General features: G+C 37.1%; 2 protein-coding genes and 2 non-coding genes across 6 annotated transcripts in view; all 4 read left to right on the top strand.

Moving 5' to 3' along the window:
- The window catches only part of LOC127510588 (gastrula zinc finger protein XlCGF8.2DB-like), a 445,238-nt gene extending 441,000 nt beyond the window's left edge, over positions 1 to 4,238 (top strand). The window contains exons 1-3 of one of the 2 annotated variants that reach the window (XM_051890274.1): positions 37 to 99; positions 770 to 914; positions 1,832 to 4,238. In XM_051890274.1, coding sequence (XP_051746234.1) covers positions 830 to 914; positions 1,832 to 2,718 — 972 coding nt within the window. In that variant the 5' untranslated portion in view covers positions 37 to 99; positions 770 to 829 and the 3' untranslated portion in view covers positions 2,719 to 4,238. Of the gene's footprint in view, positions 1 to 36; positions 100 to 769; positions 915 to 1,831 lie in introns of those variants that run through there. The other variant, XM_051890275.1, reaches the window with a different exon arrangement.
- Positions 4,239 to 6,921: 2,683 nt separating this feature from the next.
- trnak-cuu (transfer RNA lysine (anticodon CUU)) lies at positions 6,922 to 6,994 on the top strand. The gene has a single exon. It is a non-coding gene; the product is annotated as a tRNA-Lys (tRNA).
- An 83-nt stretch (positions 6,995 to 7,077) lies between these two features.
- trnan-guu (transfer RNA asparagine (anticodon GUU)) lies at positions 7,078 to 7,151 on the top strand. Its single transcript has one exon. It is a non-coding gene; the product is annotated as a tRNA-Asn (tRNA).
- A 2,162-nt stretch (positions 7,152 to 9,313) lies between these two features.
- Positions 9,314 to 19,613, top strand: LOC127510630 (gastrula zinc finger protein XlCGF57.1-like). Of its 2 annotated transcripts, XM_051890451.1 has the most exons (3): positions 9,314 to 9,373; positions 13,193 to 13,348; positions 16,770 to 19,613. In XM_051890451.1, exons 2-3 carry the CDS (start codon positions 13,258 to 13,260, stop codon positions 18,215 to 18,217), a joined length of 1,539 nt encoding a protein of 512 aa, XP_051746411.1. In that variant the 5' UTR covers positions 9,314 to 9,373; positions 13,193 to 13,257; the 3' UTR covers positions 18,218 to 19,613. The 2 variants fall into 2 exon arrangements, with proteins under 2 accessions (XP_051746411.1, XP_051746410.1); XM_051890450.1 differs by lacking the exon at positions 9,314 to 9,373 and having other exon boundaries at positions 12,863 to 13,348.
- The last annotated feature ends 1,185 nt before the right edge of the window (positions 19,614 to 20,798 follow it).

Below are 20,798 nucleotides of genomic sequence, written 5' to 3'. Positions count from 1 at the left end.
GACAACATCGGTGTGAACAGGACTTTTATTTTGGTGTGGTGATACGACATCATAAGGGTGCGTCGCGCTCCTGCTCTGTTATGATTCGGCTTAAGAAAGGTTTGTGTTAAGCATTTAATGTGTTTAAAATCGATGTCTATTTTATAGTTCTACATGCGATGTAAAATTATTTTTATTATTTAATGTAACATTGTGGTGTTTTATTTAACATCTATTAACATTCATTTTTGTGAGTAAAGCGCATCCCACACAGAAAAGGTGCTTCTCATTTCGCTCCCTATCTCGTGAATCGGTTTATCGTAAATACGAATTCATTCACTGGCAAGTATGATGGAGCTTTTCAAAACTCCGAGTCAACTGAATTAAAAGCTCCGCAAAATGATTCACTGATCCGAATCGCTCGAATCACTTCGCGCTGACGAGACCTGCTGATCAAAACGGTGTAAATGCAACGAAGACACAAACATGTAATGACAAGTTTAACAAACCAACTGCAAATAAATATATGAAAGTGTAATATATTAATTATAATCTACAAATCATTAAATACTAAATTGTAATTAAATATAAAGTGTATTCGTGTTTATTTAATTTGTAGTGCTAGTTCTGAGTGTTTTTGTTTTTTGGCTAATCAGATCAGTTAAGGCCATTAATTCTCACTCTGACTGACTGCCTTGCCAGTGCACTGACTACTGAACTAGAGAGTTGATTGAGACACCATTATTGTTATATCCTCTTTCTTTAATTATTCTCATCTTAAACATGACAGTGTCCAAACACAGAAAAACAGGTGAAGCAGCTGAGATCCACATAAAGCACTATTATCAAGATGCCGTTTATTAAAGAGGAGAGTGAAGACATGAAGATTGAAGAAGCATTCAGAGTAAAATGTGAATATACTGAGGAACAAACAGGTTGGTTTCATTCTTAAAAACTCATTTGATCATTTATCATTTGATCCTTTTTAAAAAATGTTCACCTCTACAGAAATGAATGATATTTTTGAAGAATGTTATGGTCGCCTCATGTGGACAGACATGTTGAGATCACATGACCAGACAAATACTAATGCTGCCTTCATGTGAACCTAAGAAGATCCTACTTCCACATTGGTGTAAATAATATTGTTTCTGTTTGGGACCGAAACAAGAAACAAGGTTTCAAACAGCAACAAAGTTATTTTTCCTACCCTATTGGCAGATAATTTTGCTTGTTGTAAGCAAAATTCAAAATGAAGTGAGTTTTTTCCCCCCAGAAAACAAGAAAAAAATATCTTATGTCATTTTACTTATCCAGTAAAATTATCCAGTCTGGATTTAAGAATTTTTTAGATATTTGGATTGGAAACAAGACAAAAATACTAAGAAAAGCATTTTTTGCAGTGAACCTTATCAACTAAACCTAATCGCATTAAAACTTCAGGTTGCACGTGTTTTCCAACTACCAGATTGGCCATGCATCGATGGATGTTCACTACTTAGGCAACCTACTAAGTAGCCACGATCTGATGCCAGAATCAGATGATTCATAAGCACACCTATACTATGAAATCGTAACTGAATTTCTTAACAAATAATGTTTCTCTGCAAAACTGAACAGTTTTTTTCTAATATTTTAGACGTAAATGTGAAATGTGGGATCAGTCTATAAATAACCAGTAATTGAGAATATGTTCTGAGATTACATGTAACACCTCTTTCAGAAGATAAGTTGGTATAGAACCTAGTTGTATGTTGTTGGTTTTGATGCTTTATATGTCTAATTTTTTTATGTCTGTTGCTTTGTGCCATTAAACTAGGGTTAAAATGTATTTGTCTTTTTTTTGCCTTAGACCTGATGGCAGTGAAAGAGGAGAATCAAGAACTGAATGAAATGGAAGAGAAAGATCAGTGTGAGAATTTCATAACTGGAGAAAAATCTATTTGCTCACAAACTGAAAATAAAGAAACTAGAAGTAATTTTATCTGCCAGCATTGTGGAAAGAGTTTCTGTCAAAGTGAAAGCCTTAAAGTCCACATGAGGGTTCACACTAGAGAGAGCCCTTACATCTGCCAACAGTGTGGAAAAAGTTTTACTCAAAAAGGAAGCCTTGAAATCCACATGAGAATTCACACTGGAGAGAAGCCTTTCTCCTGCACTCAGTGTGGAAAGAGTTTCAGACATAAAGGAAATCTTAATGCCCACATCAGAAGCCACCCTGGAGAGAGCACTTTCATTTGCCAACAGTGTGGAAAGAGCTTCTCACGAAAAGAAAGTCTTAGAACTCACATGAGAATTCACACTGGAGAGAGACCGTTCATATGTGGTCAGTGTGGAAGTAGTTTCAGATGTAAAATAACCCTCAATAAGCACATAAAGATTCACTCAAGAGAGAACTGCTTTAAATGTGATCAGTGTGGAAGGAATTTCACAGACAGGAAACGCCTTAAGAAGCATGTAAAAACTCACATCGGAGAGAAGCCTTTCATGTGCCATCACTGTGGAAAGACTTGCATAAACAAATCAAACCTCGACGTTCACTTAAGAGTTCACACTGGAGAGAAACCTTTTACCTGTCCTCAGTGTGGAAAGAGTTTCACTGTTAAAGGAAACCTTCATACTCACTTGAGGCTTCATACTGGAGAGAAGCCTTTCACATGTCTTCAGTGCGAGAAGAGTTTCACATATCAAAGAGATTTGAAACGTCATTTGCAAACTCATTCTGTAAAGAAATTATAGTGTTATGAATGTGGTAAGTGGTTTACAAAATGGACAAATTCTCTGGAGGAAGGCACTTTTGTTCAGTGTAATACATTTCTTTTGCTATCACACTTACAGATTCACCTGAGAAGTTTTTTTGTGGAAAGAGTTATAAATAGCTCAGCAGTTTAAAATGACACCAGAAAATATGCAGGACATCAACTGAATGTAAACATTGCACTACATTATTTGACTCATCTTTTGTGCATGAATGCACAGGTAAACATGTTTTCAATCTGGACCTGAATATGGCTACTTTTGGGGCTCCCCTTATAACATCTGGAGCTGGTTCCAGCTGTGGGTTGCAAGAGCTAAACACTGTCTCAAACTTTCTCTCTACATGTCTGCCTGTTTTTTCATACTATGTTGAAGACTTAAAGGTGCGGTAAGCAATTCCTGAGAAACACTGTTGATATTTAAAATCGATGCCCAAACAAACACATCCTACCCAAAAGCAACACACCTCTCCCTTCATTGCTTCCCCAAAATAACAAACACGCTATGCAACTACTAACAACGGGGGCATCAGACAACTCGCACAAGCAGGAATGAGTAGCATGATACATGTTTTTCAAATACATATTTTGGTAACACTTTACAATAAGGTTCATTAGTTAACATTAGTTAACTACATTAGTTAACGTGAACTAATAATGAACTGCACTTATACAGCATTTATTAATCTTTGTTAATGTTAATTTCAACATTTACTAATACATTATTAAAATCTTGTTAACATCAGTTAATGCACTGTGAACTAACATAAACAATGAACAACTGTATTTTCATTACAGTTAACTAACATTAACGAAGATTATTAAATACAGTAACAAATGTATCGCTCATGGTTAGTTCATGTTAGTTAATACATTAACTAATGTTTAACTAATGAACGTTATTGTAAAGTGTTACCCATATTTCAAATATAAGATAGTATTTTGTAATTTGTTTTTGATGAAAATGGCTTCATATTTTGTATCAAAATACTTTGTTTTGTATTTTTGTAGTTTTAAAATACTGTAAAATACTTTGTAAGTCTACATGATGATTGGTGCCTACTCAGTAGTTTGCCAAAAGATCAGAACAGAAAATTGATTAATATGGAAGGTGGCCAAGGCACAAAATAATTTTTTTGCATAAATTGCTATAACAGTTCATGTTAAGTTTTGGTGTTCGTTTTAGTAGCCTAGGCTAAATAGTTTACCAATTTACGTAATGTTCTTGAAAACAATTATACCAAGCAGCAACCCCCTATATTTATGATTAACAATCAAATGATTCATTAGTTAGAAACTAGTTTCTATGAATACAGGTGCCATCAGTTGTCTTCTTATGAATGACTTGTTTATCATTGAGTCAGTGTTGCTGATGCAAAGTAGGCCCTTTGTTACCAAACACCAAGTAACTAAATTAGGATACAATTATGAGTCATTCGCAAACTGTTAAACATTAAAAAGATGCAATATGTAAGAATTTTGCAGTAAAATATCCAAAAACCACTACGCCAGTGTTATACATTTTGTTCACTTGAGTTCTTACAATATCCTAAATGTTTGCAACTATTTGTAAATCGTGAGAAAATTGCAATTTTAACCAAGGCTCCGGGACGTGTGAGGAGTCGCCTGTCAATTGCATCATACCTGCATTACCCTCAGTTTCTGGTTTTATTTTGTAGAAATCACGGAAACACCAAAGACGCTTTAATATTTATATGTTGTAATAGACAAGGGAACAACTGTTTTGATATATTTATAGAAAGAAAACTAATTGTTTTTATATAGCTCAACACGTTTAGTCTTATTGTTTAAATCTAATTTTCTTGATTTTTTTTTTTTTTTTTGTGAGTACCATGCTTTACCTCAGAGAAAAACACTATTTTGTGAAGTAGCTAGCATAGCATAATCAGATGCAGCTTTATTTTTAGTAACAGTAATACAGAATTTTCTCCATCATACAATACGTTTTAAAATTAATTGCATGCCATTTATCAATACAAGCCATCCAGCATTTAATATGATATTCTAAAATCGATCTAGCTTACTGCAGTGTGCAACAAGTGTCTCACAGCAGCCGCCGAGTGAACGCACAGAGTAACGTTATGACATTTTCAACACACTCGTATTTATCTAATATGATAAACAGAGCTGCGTTGACTCATGACCAGAAAAGCGGAAGCAGCGCCGGCGACTGTGGCATAATAAAAGTTCCGCTGCTCGTGAGGCATTGCGCAATCGCTCCAGCAGCCTGGTTCAGCTCCCACAGCACTTGGCCCTGCTCTGCTTCATACTACAGTAACGTTAATAATCGCATCCATGAACATGATTTCTTCCCGGGTCCTATCCCTATGCCATGTCATTATGCCATGACACTGATGAAGGGTTGATCCCGAAAACGTTTTGGACTCTTCACTTGCAGTTTTTGCACTTTTTGTGGCCTCTGGATAATAAATTCGTTGGAGCTTTTTTGACTTCTTTCTCGTGTACGGATCTTTCATTTTTTTTTTATCTTGGAGTTATCTTTGGATCTACGCACCACCAGAAACTGTATGTATAAGTATTTATTTGGACTGTGGTCTGGCGCTACGCTTTTCTGTTTTTTCTAATTATTAATTTAAAAAATACTTCTGGCATACATTTAAATTGACGCCATGTTGTTTTTTTTTGTCATGTCTGATTTAGATCGGTGTCCTAAACTGATACGTTTAAAAGTGAAGTATGTTGTTTGTGTGACACTAGCGGCACCTAGCGGAATACAAAAATACAGCATATTTTGCAAACGCACTTTTCGCATGTTGCGCCTCCGTCAACTCAAACATCACAAAAGCTCTTACAGGTGTTTGTGAAGGCACGTCTAAACAGGTAAATATGAGCTACTCTCAATAAAAGGTCCAACATATTAGAAATACTTTTCGCTGTGTTGCTATTTGTCATGAGCAAGCAAATGAGTAAACTAACACAGAACGTGAGCGTCTCGCATATTAGCTAAAAACCCATTCAACGTAACTGCATCGGCCACATTTTTTTACATGACGCACCACCCAGCATACCCGGTTTAAAAAGTCACCGCTCGCCACTGACATATATCAGGGTTGTTTCCTCTGAGGAGGCAAGGGAAGCAGTGTCTCCTCAAAAAAACTGGATAAGAAAATAATTGATATTACAAAAATAAAACAAATATTACAAAATGTAACATTAAAAAGTGTAAAAAATTATGTTTTTATACAGTATTACTGTCCAACAGCGCCACGCGCAGGTCAAGTTACAGCGGGACGTCGCTGTCAGGATCTGTGAGAGAGGACCCAAACGCAGCATGAACAGTAACAGGGTTTATTAACACAACAGACAGGGCGAGGATAGGTAAGGCATGAAACAGTCTAAACAGAAGGGCAGACGGGAAACAGCTGAGGGCGACTGCTGGAAGCAACTCCGGAGGAAAACAGGTACATCCTCAACTGTTCTTAAACCTGTTTTCCTCAGGCAGATGGTTGTGCTGAAGACAGAGCAAGGTAACTAAATAACTGGAACTTGCAAACAAAAAAGAAATAAAAAAGACTGCAACTTTGCAGGGAAACCCTGCTGAAAAAAACAGCATATGCTGGTTAAGGTAGGTTTTGGAGCTGGTATGCTGGTTTATGCTGGTCCATGCTGGTCCTATGCTGGTCCTAAGCTGGTTCATGCTGGTCCTGAGCTGGTCCTATGCTGGTCCATGCTGGTCCTATGCTGGTCCTGGACCAGTTTAGGACCAGCATAGGACCAGCATAAAACCAGCATAGGACCAGCATAAACCAGCTCAAACCAGCATACCAGCTCCAAAACCTACCTTAACCAGCATATGCGGTTTTTTTCAGCAGGGAACTAAAGGGAAATGAGACTCTTAAGAGTTGGGTCCTCCAACTCTTTGCTGTATGGCTCACTTTTGCCTTTGGAAATTTGGAGGAGTTTGCCTTCACTCTCTCACTCTACAGACCCAAACAGAACTTTAAATCCTGGTTTTGTTTGTGCATATTATTGGCCTGCTCTACTGGGTCAAATTGTATCCCCCGGCAACAGATATGGCTGAAACAAACAAAGTAAACTGTAAGCCTAGGCTTAACCCTGACTTTGCCCGCACAAGATTTTCCTCTGTGAAATGTGAGCCTTCGCTCCACGCAGGTAATTTAGCCCACAGTCAAAAACCACACCCGCCCGGCTAGCTCAGTCGGTAGAGCATGAGACTCTTAATCTCAGGGTCGTGGGTTCGAGCCCCACGTTGGGCGTATCTATTGCCTCTATCTCTCTTCCCAACAGCTTCTCAGGTTCCAGCGTGTAAAGCAGCGCGATACTGGCTGGCTTGCCGGCGGTCTCTGTGGCGCAATCGGTTAGCGCGTTCGGCTGTTAACCGAAAGGTTGGTGGTTCGAGCCCACCCAGGGACGAAGGCGCTTTTTCGGTGCCATGCCGCCAGGGAACCACAGACGTGTGCATGGAATGTTCATGTTTTGTGGCGGAGGCCTGTTTTCCAGAGAGGTCCTGCTCAAAACTCCTTTTAAAACAGCGTCGAGCACTTGTAATAACTTCCGGCTGTGTTCTAATGTGGATTTTGGTCATTTAGGGCACCAGTAACTTGTAACCTATCAAGCTCTCTGGCATGAGGTCAATCAATTTGGCATACGCCTACACATGCTGGTGTTTTCGAATGTAGGTGAGGCATGAAACAGTCTAAACAGAAGGGCAGATGGGAAACAGCTGAGGGCGACTGCTGTCACATCCTCAACAGTTCTTAAACCTGTTTTCCTCAGGCAGATGGTTGTGCTGAAGACAGGGCAAGGTAACTAAATAACTGGAACTTGCAAACAAAAAAGAAATAAAAAAGACTGCAACTTTGCAGGATAAACAGCATATGCTGTTTTTTTCAGCAGGGAACTAAAGGGAAAAGAAATAAAAGATTAGTTCTGGACTCTGGAATATTAATAACACTGAATGCAAGTACTTGAAAGAAAGCACCTGCTATAACGTTATACGCTGCCATGCGATACTAAAGCAGGTAGTTGCCATTGCCTCTGTCCTAAGACAGTTTGACATGTTTAACTTTAACTTACTAGCTTGCCTCAATTAACGCTAACTAGCCAACGTTAGCAAGCACGGCTAGTCCGTTAGCCAAAACTCGCATCCCAGTTAATACACTTTAGTATTAACGTTATAGTATTTCCAAGTTGGACATGTGTTTACATTGTTATTAATGAACTATTGGAGCTAACGTTATCATGACTCACCCTTTAGGAGCAATATTTGTCTCTTGAAAAATTTCTCCTGCCAGCACACCCAGTAACATGAAAAAAAATACTATAGAAATTTATAGTAAATACTATAGTGTTTTTGAACCATACTATAGTAAAGTACTTGAATTGATTTGTTGTGGTATTTCTATACTTTACCCAATGTTGTACTAAGCTTTCTACAACTACAGGGTATATATATACGACCTGTCGGCGTGTCGACTGCAAAGTGGTCAAAAATCATTTTTTAAATCAATGACCAGTAGTCAGCGGAAGGCCAAAGAAATATCTAGGAGGACATTTGCACCCAAGGTCAGAAAAAAACAGAAAAGAAAAAACAGACAGGGCTTATCATCACTATCAAACACATGACCCAAGTTCACATTTAGGCCATCTAATGACACCTGAACCAGTTCCATTCATGGAAAGGCCCTGCACACCTCCCACAGGTACTTTCAGTTATTTTGGCGAATTAGACCTCGTTTCAGGTTGAAGCTAGGCAGAGCTGTGCTGGGATATGCTGTATATAAAGAATGATAATTTGTTCATTTGTTCCACTCTTATATAGTATATTGGCTCTATGGTTGTCTTGGCTGTTTAACATGTTGAAAACAGTTGTGTACAATTTTTTTTTTCAGGATTATGTGATGAATAGAAAGTTAAAAAGAACAGTATTTATCTGAAATAGAATGTTTTTGCAACATTATAATTGTCTATGCTGTCACTTTTGATAAATGTAATGCATCCTTGCTGAGTAAAAGTATTAATTTCTTTTTTTTCAACATTGATAATAATAAATGTTTCTTGAGCAGCAAATCAGCATATTAGAATGATTTCTTAGGAACATGTGACACTGAAGACTGGAGTAATGATGCTGAAAATTCAGCTTTACCAACACAGAAATAAATTGCATTTTAAAATATATTCAAATAGAAAACAGTTATTTTAGATTGTAAAAATATTTCACAATATTACCGTTTTTGCTGTATTTTGGATCAAATAAATGAAACCTTGGTGAGCAGAAGAGACTTCTTTTAAAACATAAAAAAATATTACCGTTCTAATAATTTTGGCCACCACTGTGTGTGTGTGTGTGTGTGTGTGTGTGTATTCCTGAGCTCTGGTGGATTTAGAGTTGGGGCAGAGTAACACAAGTAATACATGTGTATATGAATATATAAGTGTGTACGTATGGAAGAGATAATTAATAAAATATCTTAAATAAATCCTGTCTGCATAACAGCACAGTAAGTGGCGATTTGCACACAGGATGCGATGCGCTAAAAAGCCAAGAAGAAAAAGGACTTTTATTTTGCCGTGACAACATGAAGTCACAAGTCGGCGCCGCACTGCTGCATCGGATGTAATTCGACTGAAGAAAGGTTTGTATTTTAAACTGCATTTAAACTGTCTAAATCGATCCAAACTGTTCAATTAATTTTACATGTTTTACAAGAGATGTAAAAGTTTTATTATTGAATGTAACGTTATGCTTTATATAACATTAAAGAACGTTATTTTTGTTGATAAGTGAAGTGAAGAAGCGTACTAAGTAACGTTACGTGCAATAAAAACTTAGTGAGTAAAAAGATAAAATTTATATATAGTGACTTTGCTGCTGTAAACTTTAATGTTGCTGCTATAGAAACAACATTTAGTTATATTCAAATATTCTATTCAAATCTTGTAATGCGGTGGTTCCCAAACTGGGGTAGCCTACGTGACAGAGGGGGTACGCAAACAATTGCTGTTCATTTAATTCTACCCCACCTTAAAATAACATTAAAACGAAGCATGCATTTCAAAAAAGCAAAATTTATTTTAGACTCAAACTCTCTTGATACAAAAGCACCCTGTGTGCGTTCTTGTTTTTAATATTTATAACATATTATACAAGCAAAAATGCAATTTTCCCCAAATATCCACATGGTTGCAAACGTGACATTGATTTCAGTGGTGTAACTTTGTTTTAAAAAGTGGGTGGGACAGGAATGTGTGTATCATTACAATAATAAATGTGCAAAATGTATTGACATAGACCTCATGTTTAATATGATAGTTTCGTCCTTACGCACTATAATACAATATACAGTTAGCAGTGGTGTAGTCTAGTTTTTTGTAGTGAGTATACTGTGATTTTTCCCTCCCAGCCTCATACTTACCTGTCCCAGAGCGACACCCCATAAGCACCGCCACACTCACTACTGCACGTAGTATGCATCTGATCTAGGCTATATGCAATTGAGAGCATTCTGAAAGATTGCTTATGTGTGTTTTATCAACATGTCAATTTATTATAATCAACAAAACACTTCACCAGCCAATGGCATTTACAGCTGAAGAGACTCTGGACTGATTTTCTACTGTTTCACCATCTAACTCAACCAGTTAAGATAGCCTGAGATGTTATATGAATATGGTCCCTGGAGCATATTTTATCAGCTGGCAAGTTTCAATGCACATTTAAGAGTGCAAGTTGCAACTATTATTACTCTCTAAAAAAATGTTTGGTTAAAAACAACCCAAGTTGGGTTGAAAATGGACAAACCCAGCGGTTGGGTTAAATGTTTGCCCAACCTGCCGGGTAGTTTTATTTAACCCAACTATTGTGTAAAAAATTGCTGTATTGCTTGCTTAAAATGAACCCAAAATATGTTGGAAATTAACATTTATTAATATTAAATATAATAGCTAAACAATAAACATTTATTAAATTGTTTATTAATAAATGTTCACCTTTTGATTATTATTGTTGCCTCTATAATTATGTGTCTGATTTTCAAATTCCAACCTATTTTGGGTTCATTTTAAGCCAGCCATATAGTCATTTTTAAACAATAGTTGGGTTAAATAAAACTACCCAGCAGGTTGGGCAAACATTTAACCCAACTGCTGGGTTAAAACAACCCAATCGCTGGGTTTGTCCATGTTCTCAAGAAAAAAATTCTCAACTAATGCTGTAAAATATGGGAATCAGTTGGTTATTGAAGGTTAAAATGAACTGATTTCGGCAATTAATTTACAATCACTGTTAGCAATTTAATTGAAGATAGAAGCAAAGAGCTCCTGGAAAAATGAATTACATATTAACAATAATTAGGATATATAGAAACTTGATTAAGCGATTATACAAGACATGATATGGATTTCCTTAAGTTGTAGTGTATCTTTTATCATACCTTGAGATGTTCATTCATGTTTATTTCGCGCTGTAACTGGTAACTTAAAGCGGAGGAGAGGATCAGTTCACGTGCGCATCAGGCTGCCGCTTTTCTTGAACTGCTACTCTTGATCTGTCACGATCACATTAAAGAGTGCCAAAATGGTATTTAGCCTATGTTTTTTTTTATTCCGAAGTAAAATGGGCAAAATATGAAACTTGAGACTGAGAAATATGAGACTTTGTTTCAAGTCAAAATCATATTTTGTGATTTATCGGATGGTTACGTATCCTCACGTTTTTTTAAGTGGGTATACGGAAATCCTTGAACGTTCCTAGTGGGTATACAGCGTATACCTGCGTATCACGTAGACTACACCACTGACAGTTAGTCTCGAAAGTACTAACATTAGTCAGTATATACGTAAATCCGCGTTTTATATTAGTTTGTCCTGATGGTCTAGCGGTAGAATTTTTGTTCAGCATGCCAGAGGTTCTGTGTTAATCCGCCCTCGTGTTATTTATTTTATTTTTTTCTCATTAAAACCAAAGATGTTAATCAGTGATTGTTTCTCAAGAGCAGAGACACGTTTATGTGCATTTTGTTTGTAATTTCACCGGAACGAATAGAGTCTGCGGCCGCAACAGTGATAGATTGAAGCGCTCGTCCGTGTGAAGACTGCGCACTGTGCACGAGCGCAAAGAGAAAACTGTTGCGCCACTTATAACAGCGGCAAGGAGCACTCAATATGATTTCAAAAACAACACATCCCAGCGCAATATCGTCTATTATTTAACACAAACGAACAAATTTCTAATCAACTAGAGATGTTTCTTTTCTATTAGCATACATCCGTGCCGCGAGATGTTTCAAAAAGTGGTGAGGACAATATCGACCCTGGCAAAAAGTGGTGGGGACATGTCCCACCTGTCCCACCCGCAAATTACGCCTATAATTTATTTTATATAACAGTTCAACAAACAAAAGGGTAATATTAAGTGAAGTACTTTTAAACACTGTATTGTTTGCTGTATTTTGCGAAATAATAGTTCCAACGAAAGCCACAGCAGAACTGCAACTCAAAGCACTGTTTTGTGAACGAATCTGTGACTTTGAACAAATCATGAGAGTCAATGATTCAATTACCCATTCAAAAATACAGCCATTCATTCATTCAGTCATTACTGAATGAATGAATGACTCGATGACTCACTCATTAAGACAGTGACTTTAGTTCAATATTTAAAGTATCACGTCATTTTAATATCATTGCTTATTTCTCTATTGAACATTTTTAATTTAAAACATTGTTTATTTTATAAAGGTATTTATAAAGGTAAAAAAAAGGCACTTTAATAAACAATCTTTTTTGGGGGGAAAATATTGTTCCTTAATGGAAAAGGTGCGACTGCAGCAGTCTAAGTGGAAGAGAGGGGGTACGCAGAAGGAGGTTAAATGCAGGGGGTACGCAAATGTAAAATGTTTGGGAACCACTGCTGTACTGTATTTTTTTTTTTTTTTTACATTTTCCATTGGTAGCCCAGAATATGATTGTTACACTATAAAAAAAAAAAAGACTGAAATTGTGAAGTTGCACTTCAGCTTTATGTGACTTTAGTGAAATAGCTATACCTAAAGTAAATAAAATGGCCTAATTTGATCCTACAGAGTTGTTACTCTGCACATGCTTTTTGATTACAAATAATAATGCAAAATGATTATCTTAGAATAGAAGATATGCTGTCTCTCGCATCACATAAATTATCAATAGTTATGTAAGTGGTCTTGAAAAGGATTATTTTTTTCTGTCTCTGTCTTGACTGCCTCATTTGGACTCGGACTTGACTTGGACTCGACAAAGGTGGACTTGACTACAGCCCTATTGTAGTGCTTTTGATTTTTTTATTTTTTTTATTTTTTAAATCAGGCCATTCAGGGCCATTAACTATCACTCCTTGCCAGTGCGTTGATTACTGAACTAGGGAGCTAACTGAAACGCACCCAGATATTTAGATTTCTTTCTGTTATTTATTCTCACAGATTGTCCAAACACACAGAAAAACTCCTAGTGAAGCAACTGAGATCCATGTTACACTATTATAAAGATGGCGTTTATTAAAGAGGAGAGCGAAGACATAAAGATTGAAGAAGAAGAAACCATAAGAGTGAAACAAGAAGATTTTCAGAGACAAACAGGTTGGTTTCATGTTTAAATCTGAACTTTGATACTTATTAAAATGACCAGCTCTACAGAAATGAACAATATTTTTGAAGAATGTCATATGAGTGTCTTAATTAAAGTGGTTTTATTTGACATGGAGTAGATCTCTCTTGTGGACAGACATGTTGACACATAGGCACCTTTGGAAAAACAAGATATTATCCATTAATTTTAACCAATCAAAAAAATCGATTTATATTTGGGAACCTGTCTGATTGGTGGATTTCACATCAGTTTTCGATGGGTTTTAATACACACAATACTACAGTTTTAGCATTACAGCATAATTACTTCACACAACAGCTTGTATTTTCAGTTTTTTTATTTTATTTTTTGTTGTTGGTGGTGTTTTTTTTTTTTTTTTTTTTGTTTTTTGCATGATAATAAATTGCATTTTAAGTAATTAACCCGTACATGCGTTTGTGGTGGGGTGGGGGGTAGGCTTGCTGCGAAAGTTCAACAGGAACACCGGCTACATCACTTACCCACCATGGCACTGCCCCCACTGTTGTTTTTATTGTGATAAAAATAATTTAGTTCAGTTACAGTACAGACACTACATTAAAAACTTGTGTCTGCTCAATTCAGTGTGAGCCGAAAGAGAGTTGCAGGACAGATCAGCTCAGCAGCAGGAGTGAGTGAGAAGCTGACTGACAAGACGATGGCAGAAGATTTGGTTTCAATTTGAAATGTAAAAGCACCTATTTGGCAAGATTTTAGATTTGAACCCAATGCCAGTAGGTAACCTGCAAAAGATTACTTGTGTTTTTCTAGTTCATTTAGAATAATAATGAACCCACCATTCAAGCAATTGAATTCCCCCCCCATTTAGGGATAATGCACACAGACATTCATAACGGTGCATGTCCACTGGCACGGAGCGTTCTCAGTTTTTAGCTCAACTTCCGTTATGTCTGGCCATAAGCATTTTACTTTCACTTAAGCGTGTTGTCACATGTTGAATAACCAGTGGAAAAATGTCTTCATCAGGTTGGGTTTGGGGTGTTTGTGAAGGGGGTAGAAACAAAACGCCGCCTATGACCAGACACACACTAATGCCGCCTTCCAAGTGCACCTGGGAAGATCCTACTTAGTTGGGCATTCATTATGTCATGTATTAAATTCTGTAAATAGTACAGAAGTAGCCTAAACAAAAGGCATGTTTTGAGTTATATTAAACCCAATTGCTACTACTGAATAGAAAAATCTAGTCGTTTAATGGTTAATGATTAACAAGCTTTATATTCATTGTATTAATGGACAATATTAAACATTCCTTTTAAATTAAAATAATTATATGAATATATTATATGAATTATAAGTAATTGTAATTCATGTAATATAAATGTAATAAATAATTAGCAGCAAAAGATGAGCAGTTTTGTCTCTAAAATGTTTTCACTATAAACTGATTTAATTTGAAGCAAGAGATACAGGGGAGTAGCTTTATTGCATCAGATACATGTCACTATACTCACAGCTGATTGGTCGAGTTTGGGTTTGTGAATAAAACCTCTAACCCAGAACAAAACCTGCTCCGGAGCAGGTTAGCCGTGTAGCGCAAGTTACCATAGCAATGAAATCCGCTAAAAACCAATCCAATTTCATGAGCCCGAAAAAACAGTTTGCTCAAACTAATCTTGAACTTACCTGGGTAGAAACTGAAACTGGCTTTGTGCAACAGATGTGAGAGTTGATTGTAGCCACCAGTCACGTCCATATTGATAAATGCCAAGTTTTGCTTCGTGATTAGGCCCAATGTGGTGTCACAAGATGTGATCCTAAAAAGGGATCACACCTCTTGTGAATGCAGTTGCAGGTGAAACCTATCTAATGGTTTGAAGTGGCAGCAGTTCATCCTCTGTTAAGTTCATCATGACATCACAAGACCACAACCAAGGCATTTAAAGAAAAATAAATAAATGTAATTTATTTAAATATAAGCAACAAAGGGGGTCAGGTCAACATAAACAAAAAGAGCAATCTGACACGAAAGAAAGAGACAGCAGTCAGCCCTGTCACTAGGAGAGGAACACATTAAAAAAAAGAAACCGGTAGACACAATAGCAACAAACAAAGATACATCCTGGGATGTAACAGTAATACTTATCAGTAGTGATGATCAAATTGGGCTGATGTGATTGTATTTCTTAGTATTTATAGTAAACTTTGAACTAACTAGAGCTTATTTATTGACCTTCCAAGGTGGAAGAAGGCTGTTAAGGCTATATAAACATGAATAGAAGACTGATTATCAAAGACTTTTAACTGTAGAAAACAATGCAACAGTACATGCTTCGAAATCTAGAATCTAATGTGTGGAGGTTTTTGGTCTAATAATTAATGCTGCTGTCTTGTCAGAGTTTAATATAAGAAAATTACTATCACATCTTTGACAACATTAAAACACTCTGCTAACTTTGGGTTGTGAGAAAATTTAAAACTAAATATCATTGTCATTACAATGAAAACTAATGATAATGTCCATCATGGGAAACATACAATGAGAAAAGCAGAGGACCTAATACAGAGCTCTGTGGCACTCCATAATTTGTGTTTCATGAGACGTCTTTTATTTATACAAACAAAGTGGTAGTGGTCACATAAATAGGACCTGAACCATGCTAATGCTTGTTCACAAACGCCAACATAAAGCTCAAGCTGTGCAAGATAATGTTGTGGCCTATGTTGTTGAAATATCTAATAGCACTAGAAAAGTGATGTTGTAGCCATGATAGGATGCCTAAAGCAGGTAATTTGAATATGCAGTTTCTCAGTTATGATGGTGTCATATAATGTAGTAACAAAGCTCACAAAGACAAGGAATATGTAGAATTACTTTTAATAAACTCTCAGGAGATACTCAGGAGAACACCATATACATAGACGAGAATGACAGAGAATGAAGGAGAACACGGTATAAATACATGGAGCAAACAATGGGAACTAATGGGCTAATAAAAGACAAAGGCAGAATCAAAACACAAAGAAACAACCAAAACAGAATGTAACTCTGACAGATGAGGCCTAAATCCTGACTGAAATTCTTCAATTACTGTTTCTGCCAAACTGAACATGGTTGAGATGACAATATATATCTCATATTTTAGATATAAATGGCAGATTTGAGATTGTTCTATACCTGACTAGTTCTTCTGAGTCAAACTGTTTTTTGTTGTTTGTTTTTGATAAGAGGTGCTTGATTATTGCCAGCTTGAAAGTATTTGGGACATATCATAAACAAAGCTAAGAATTAACAATATTGAGAAGAGTAAGCTTAGTAGTGAATGCATATAGGATCCTAGTGTACATGTCATTTTTTATGCTTTATGTCTAAACGTTTTGATTTGTCACTTTGTGCCATTAAACTGAGGTTATTTGTCTTTTTTGCCTTAGATCTGATGGCAGTGAAAGAGGAGAGTCAAGAGGACACTAAAAAGGAAGTCAAAGAACTGTATGCTAAACATCATGATTTAATAACTGGAGAAAAAACCTTGAGTTGCTCACTGAATGAGAAGACTTCAAAAAGAAAAAGAGCTCAAAATAAAGAAACTGTAAGTAATATGACTTGCGAATATTGTGGGAAGACTTTCATAAAACATAAAAACCTTCAAGTTCACATGAGAATTCACACAGGAGAGAAGCCATTTACATGCCAACAGTGTGGAAAGAGTTTCACTCAAAAAGGTAGTCTTAAATCCCACATGAGAGTTCACACTAAAGAGAGCCCTTTCACCTGTGAACAATGTGGAAAAAGTTTTACTCAAAAAGGAAACCTGAAAGTCCATATGAGAATTCACTTTAAAGAAACCCCATTCACCTGCCAAGAATGTGGAAAAAGTTTCACTCAAAAAGGAAGCCTTAAAGATCACATGAGAATACACACTGGAGAGAACCCTTACACATGTCAACAATGTGGAAAAAGTTTCATTCGAAAAGGAAACCTGAAAGTCCATATGAGAGTTCACACTGGAGAGAGTCCTTACACCTGCCAACATTGTGGAAAAAGTTTTTCTCAAAAAGCAAGCCTTAACAGCCACACAAGAATTCACACTGGAGAAAAGCCTTTCAAATGCTCTCAGTGTGAAAAGAGTTTTACACATAAAGGAACCCTTACTAACCACATGACAATTCACACTGGAGAGAAGCCATTCGTATGTGGTCAGTGTGGAAAAGGTTTCAGATTTTCAGTAACCCTTAATTACCACATGAAGATTCACTCAAAAGAAAACTGTTCTATATGTCATCAGTGTGGAAAAAGTTTCACAGACAAGAAACACCTTAAGAATCATGTAGAAATTCACATTGGAGATAAGCCTTTCATGTGTCATCACTGTGGAAAGACTTTCAAAAACAATGCAAACCTTCAGATTCACATAAGAATTCACACTGGAGAGAAGCCTTTCACCTGTCTTCAGTGTGGAAAGAGTTTCACGGTTAAAGGAAACCTTGACATTCACTCAAGGGTTCATACTGGAGAGAGGCCTTACAGTTGTCTTAGGTGTGAGAGGACTTTCAAATATCATAGAGACCTGAAATGTCATTTGCTAACTCATTCTAGAAAGAAATTACAAAGATCTGAGTGTGATACAAGGTTTACGAAAAAAAGCAATTTAAGAAATCTCCTGCACATTCACTCTGGAGGAGGGCGATTTAATTGTGATCGGTGTAAAAAAACATTTCTTTTGCAATCACATTTAAAGATGCATATGAAAAGTCACGCAGATGTGAGACCCTATTCTTGTTCTTTTTGTAGAAAGCGTTTTAAATGGCTCAGCAATTTAAAATGGCACCAGAAATTATCTATCTGTGTGAAATCAAAGCTACGTTCATGCCGCAGATGAGTGTGGCCCAAATTGGATTTTCTGCTCAAATGTTTTTTTTTTTTTTTTTTTTTTTTAAATGTGGCCCATATCAGATACTTGTTTGAACAGGTGATGCTCATACAAAACTCCAAAATTTTCATTGATTTAGTGGTTCAATTCTTCTATTTTCATCTTTTATGTCTTTATACTTTGCCTTGATTTTCTTCTTTTTGTCATATGAATACCTGTGGCAACACCCACCTATCTCCTTTTGCTATATTTGCAAATATTGAGCGATTGAGGTAGACGTCCTATAATTTCGGTTGTATAGAGATGTTGCTCATGTACACTATATTGACAAAAGTTTTGGTACACCCCTCGAAATCATGGCCACAGGTGTATAAAATCAAGCACCTAGGCTGCAGACTTATTCTACAAACATTTGAGTCGCTCTCAGGAGCTCAGTGAATTCAAGCGTGGTATTGTGATAGGTTGCCACCTGTGCAATAAGTCCATTTGTGAAATTTCCTCGTTATATATTCCACGCTAAACTTTTAGTGGTATCTTAACACAGTGGAAGCAATTGGGAACAACAGCAACTCAGCCACGAAGTGGTAGGCCGTGTAAAATCACAGAGCGGGGTCAGCGCATGCTGAGGTGCACAGTGCGCAGAAGTCACCAACTTTCTGTAGAGTCAATAGCTACAGACCTCCAAACTTTGTGTGGCCTTTAGATTAGCTCAAGAACAGTGCGTAGAGAGCTTCATGGAAAGGGTTTCCATGGCCAAGCAGCTGCATCCAAGCCTTACATCACCAAATGCAATGCAAAGCGTTGGATGCAGTGGTGTAAAGCACGCCGCCACTGGACTCTAGAGCAGGGGAGACGTGTTCTCTGGAGTGACGAATCATGCTTCTCTGTCTGGCAATCGGATGGATGAGTCTGGGTTTGGTGGTTGCCAGGAGAATGGTACTTGCCTGACTACATTGTGCCAAGTGTAAAGTTTGGTGTGGGGTTGTTTTTCAGGGGTTGGGCTTGTCCCCTTAGTTCCAGTGAAAGGAACTCTTAATGCTCCCAACATTGTGGGAACAATTTGGGGATGGCCCCTTCCTGTTCCAACATGGATGAGCGAGTTTGGTGTGGAGGAACTTGACTAGGCTGCACAGAGTCCTGACCTCAACTCGATAGAACACCTTTGGGATGAATTAGAGCGGAGACTGTGAGCCAGGCCTTCTCATCCAACATCAGTGTCTGACCTCAGTTGAAGCTGTTATAGCTGCAAAGGGTGAGCCAACTCCATATTGAACCCTACGGATTAAGAATAGGATGTCATTAAAGTTCATGTGCATGAAAAGGCAGATATAATGTATTTTGGATATTTTGGCAATATAATGTATTTCAGTATAATACATTGAAATAAATATATTGTGTAAATCTATCTACATTGCATTTTGTCATTTTGTTTACCTTATGCTAAAATGCTTTAAATGTTTTTTTTTTGTTTGTTTGTTTTTTTACCCATTACCCATCATAACCAGAGTTGAGAACTAGTGCATTAGGGCATTTTCACACTGGCAGTTTAGTTCAGAATGGGGCACAGTTTGCATTAAAAATTGCTAATGTGAAAGCTGTCATGTGGACCCTGGTGCGCACTGGGATACAGAACCCGAGATTACCTGGAGGAGGTGGTCTGAGTTCGGTTGCACTCGAACTGTGCCGCGATTCACATGAATGAGAAAGCAACACAGACTCGGGTGTGCACTGGTTCAAGAAGTAAAGTAACCTTTGTATGCTTTTTAGCCGATTACGATGTATTTAGTTAGATAAAATACATGTAATGGTTGGTAATGTTGATGATTTTCCTTGGATAAGAGCAAGAATTGGTCTGCAGTGTATTTGCGCATAATGAGTGCAATCAAGGCAGCAAATGAATGGCAATCTGCCATCTCTTCAATAGAGTCTGTTTGCAAGCAGCAGAAAGCCACCTTCATGTGACGCACATACAGTAAACCAAAGTCCCTTTAAGACAAGTCATTTCACTCGGCGGCCATCTTTGAAAGTGCAGCTCCTATCTCTTTGAATGGGGAAACATCAAATTCTCCAAAGCTGTTTGCCAAGCTTTCGATTAAATTTCATTTTTGAAAACACAAATGAAATCTGACAACAACTGTCTCATAAATTTTGTTTCTAAATGCTCAAATATTGACAAAAAACTATTTTTCAGGCTGGATCAAGCTCATGCGCAGTGTCTCTTTTCAGAGGCGCACGTCTGACTGTTTCTATAGGAACCTGAGCTTCTAACTGCCGCTGCAGTGAAGCGATGACTTTACCAATCGGCAGTTGGCTCTTATTTAGAAGGCAGGACTTACTCCGCCATATCACACTTTGCACTTTCTCCCATTCAAAACAATATAAGTGACACATGTTATTCTATAGTCTTTGAGTAAAGTAAATGTCATTTACTCAACTGCGCATAATAGCACCAAATTAATAAAAACTAGGGGTGTAACAGTACACAAACATGACGGTTCGGTACATACCTCGGTTTTGAAGCCATGGCTCGGTACGGGTACGGTACAGTAGGGGGGAGAAAACTAAACTAACTAAACTGTTTTTTGAACAA

Source organism: Ctenopharyngodon idella, chromosome 4 (assembly GCF_019924925.1).
Source record: "Ctenopharyngodon idella isolate HZGC_01 chromosome 4, HZGC01, whole genome shotgun sequence".
In the NCBI taxonomy this organism is placed as follows: domain Eukaryota; kingdom Metazoa; phylum Chordata; class Actinopteri; order Cypriniformes; family Xenocyprididae; genus Ctenopharyngodon; species Ctenopharyngodon idella.
The sequence above is the reverse complement of the archived record's forward strand: the minus strand, read 5'-3'. Positions and strand labels throughout refer to the sequence as shown.

Excerpts from the sequence above, each read along its gene's own strand:
- LOC127510630 (XM_051890451.1), top strand. The coding sequence starts at position 13,258 with ATGGCGTTTATTAAAGAGGAGAGCGAAGACATAAAGATTGAAGAAGAA. Across the intron at positions 13,349-16,769 it reads AGATTTTCAGAGACAAACAG|ATCTGATGGCAGTGAAAGAG; the intron begins GTTGGTTTCATG and ends TTTTTGCCTTAG.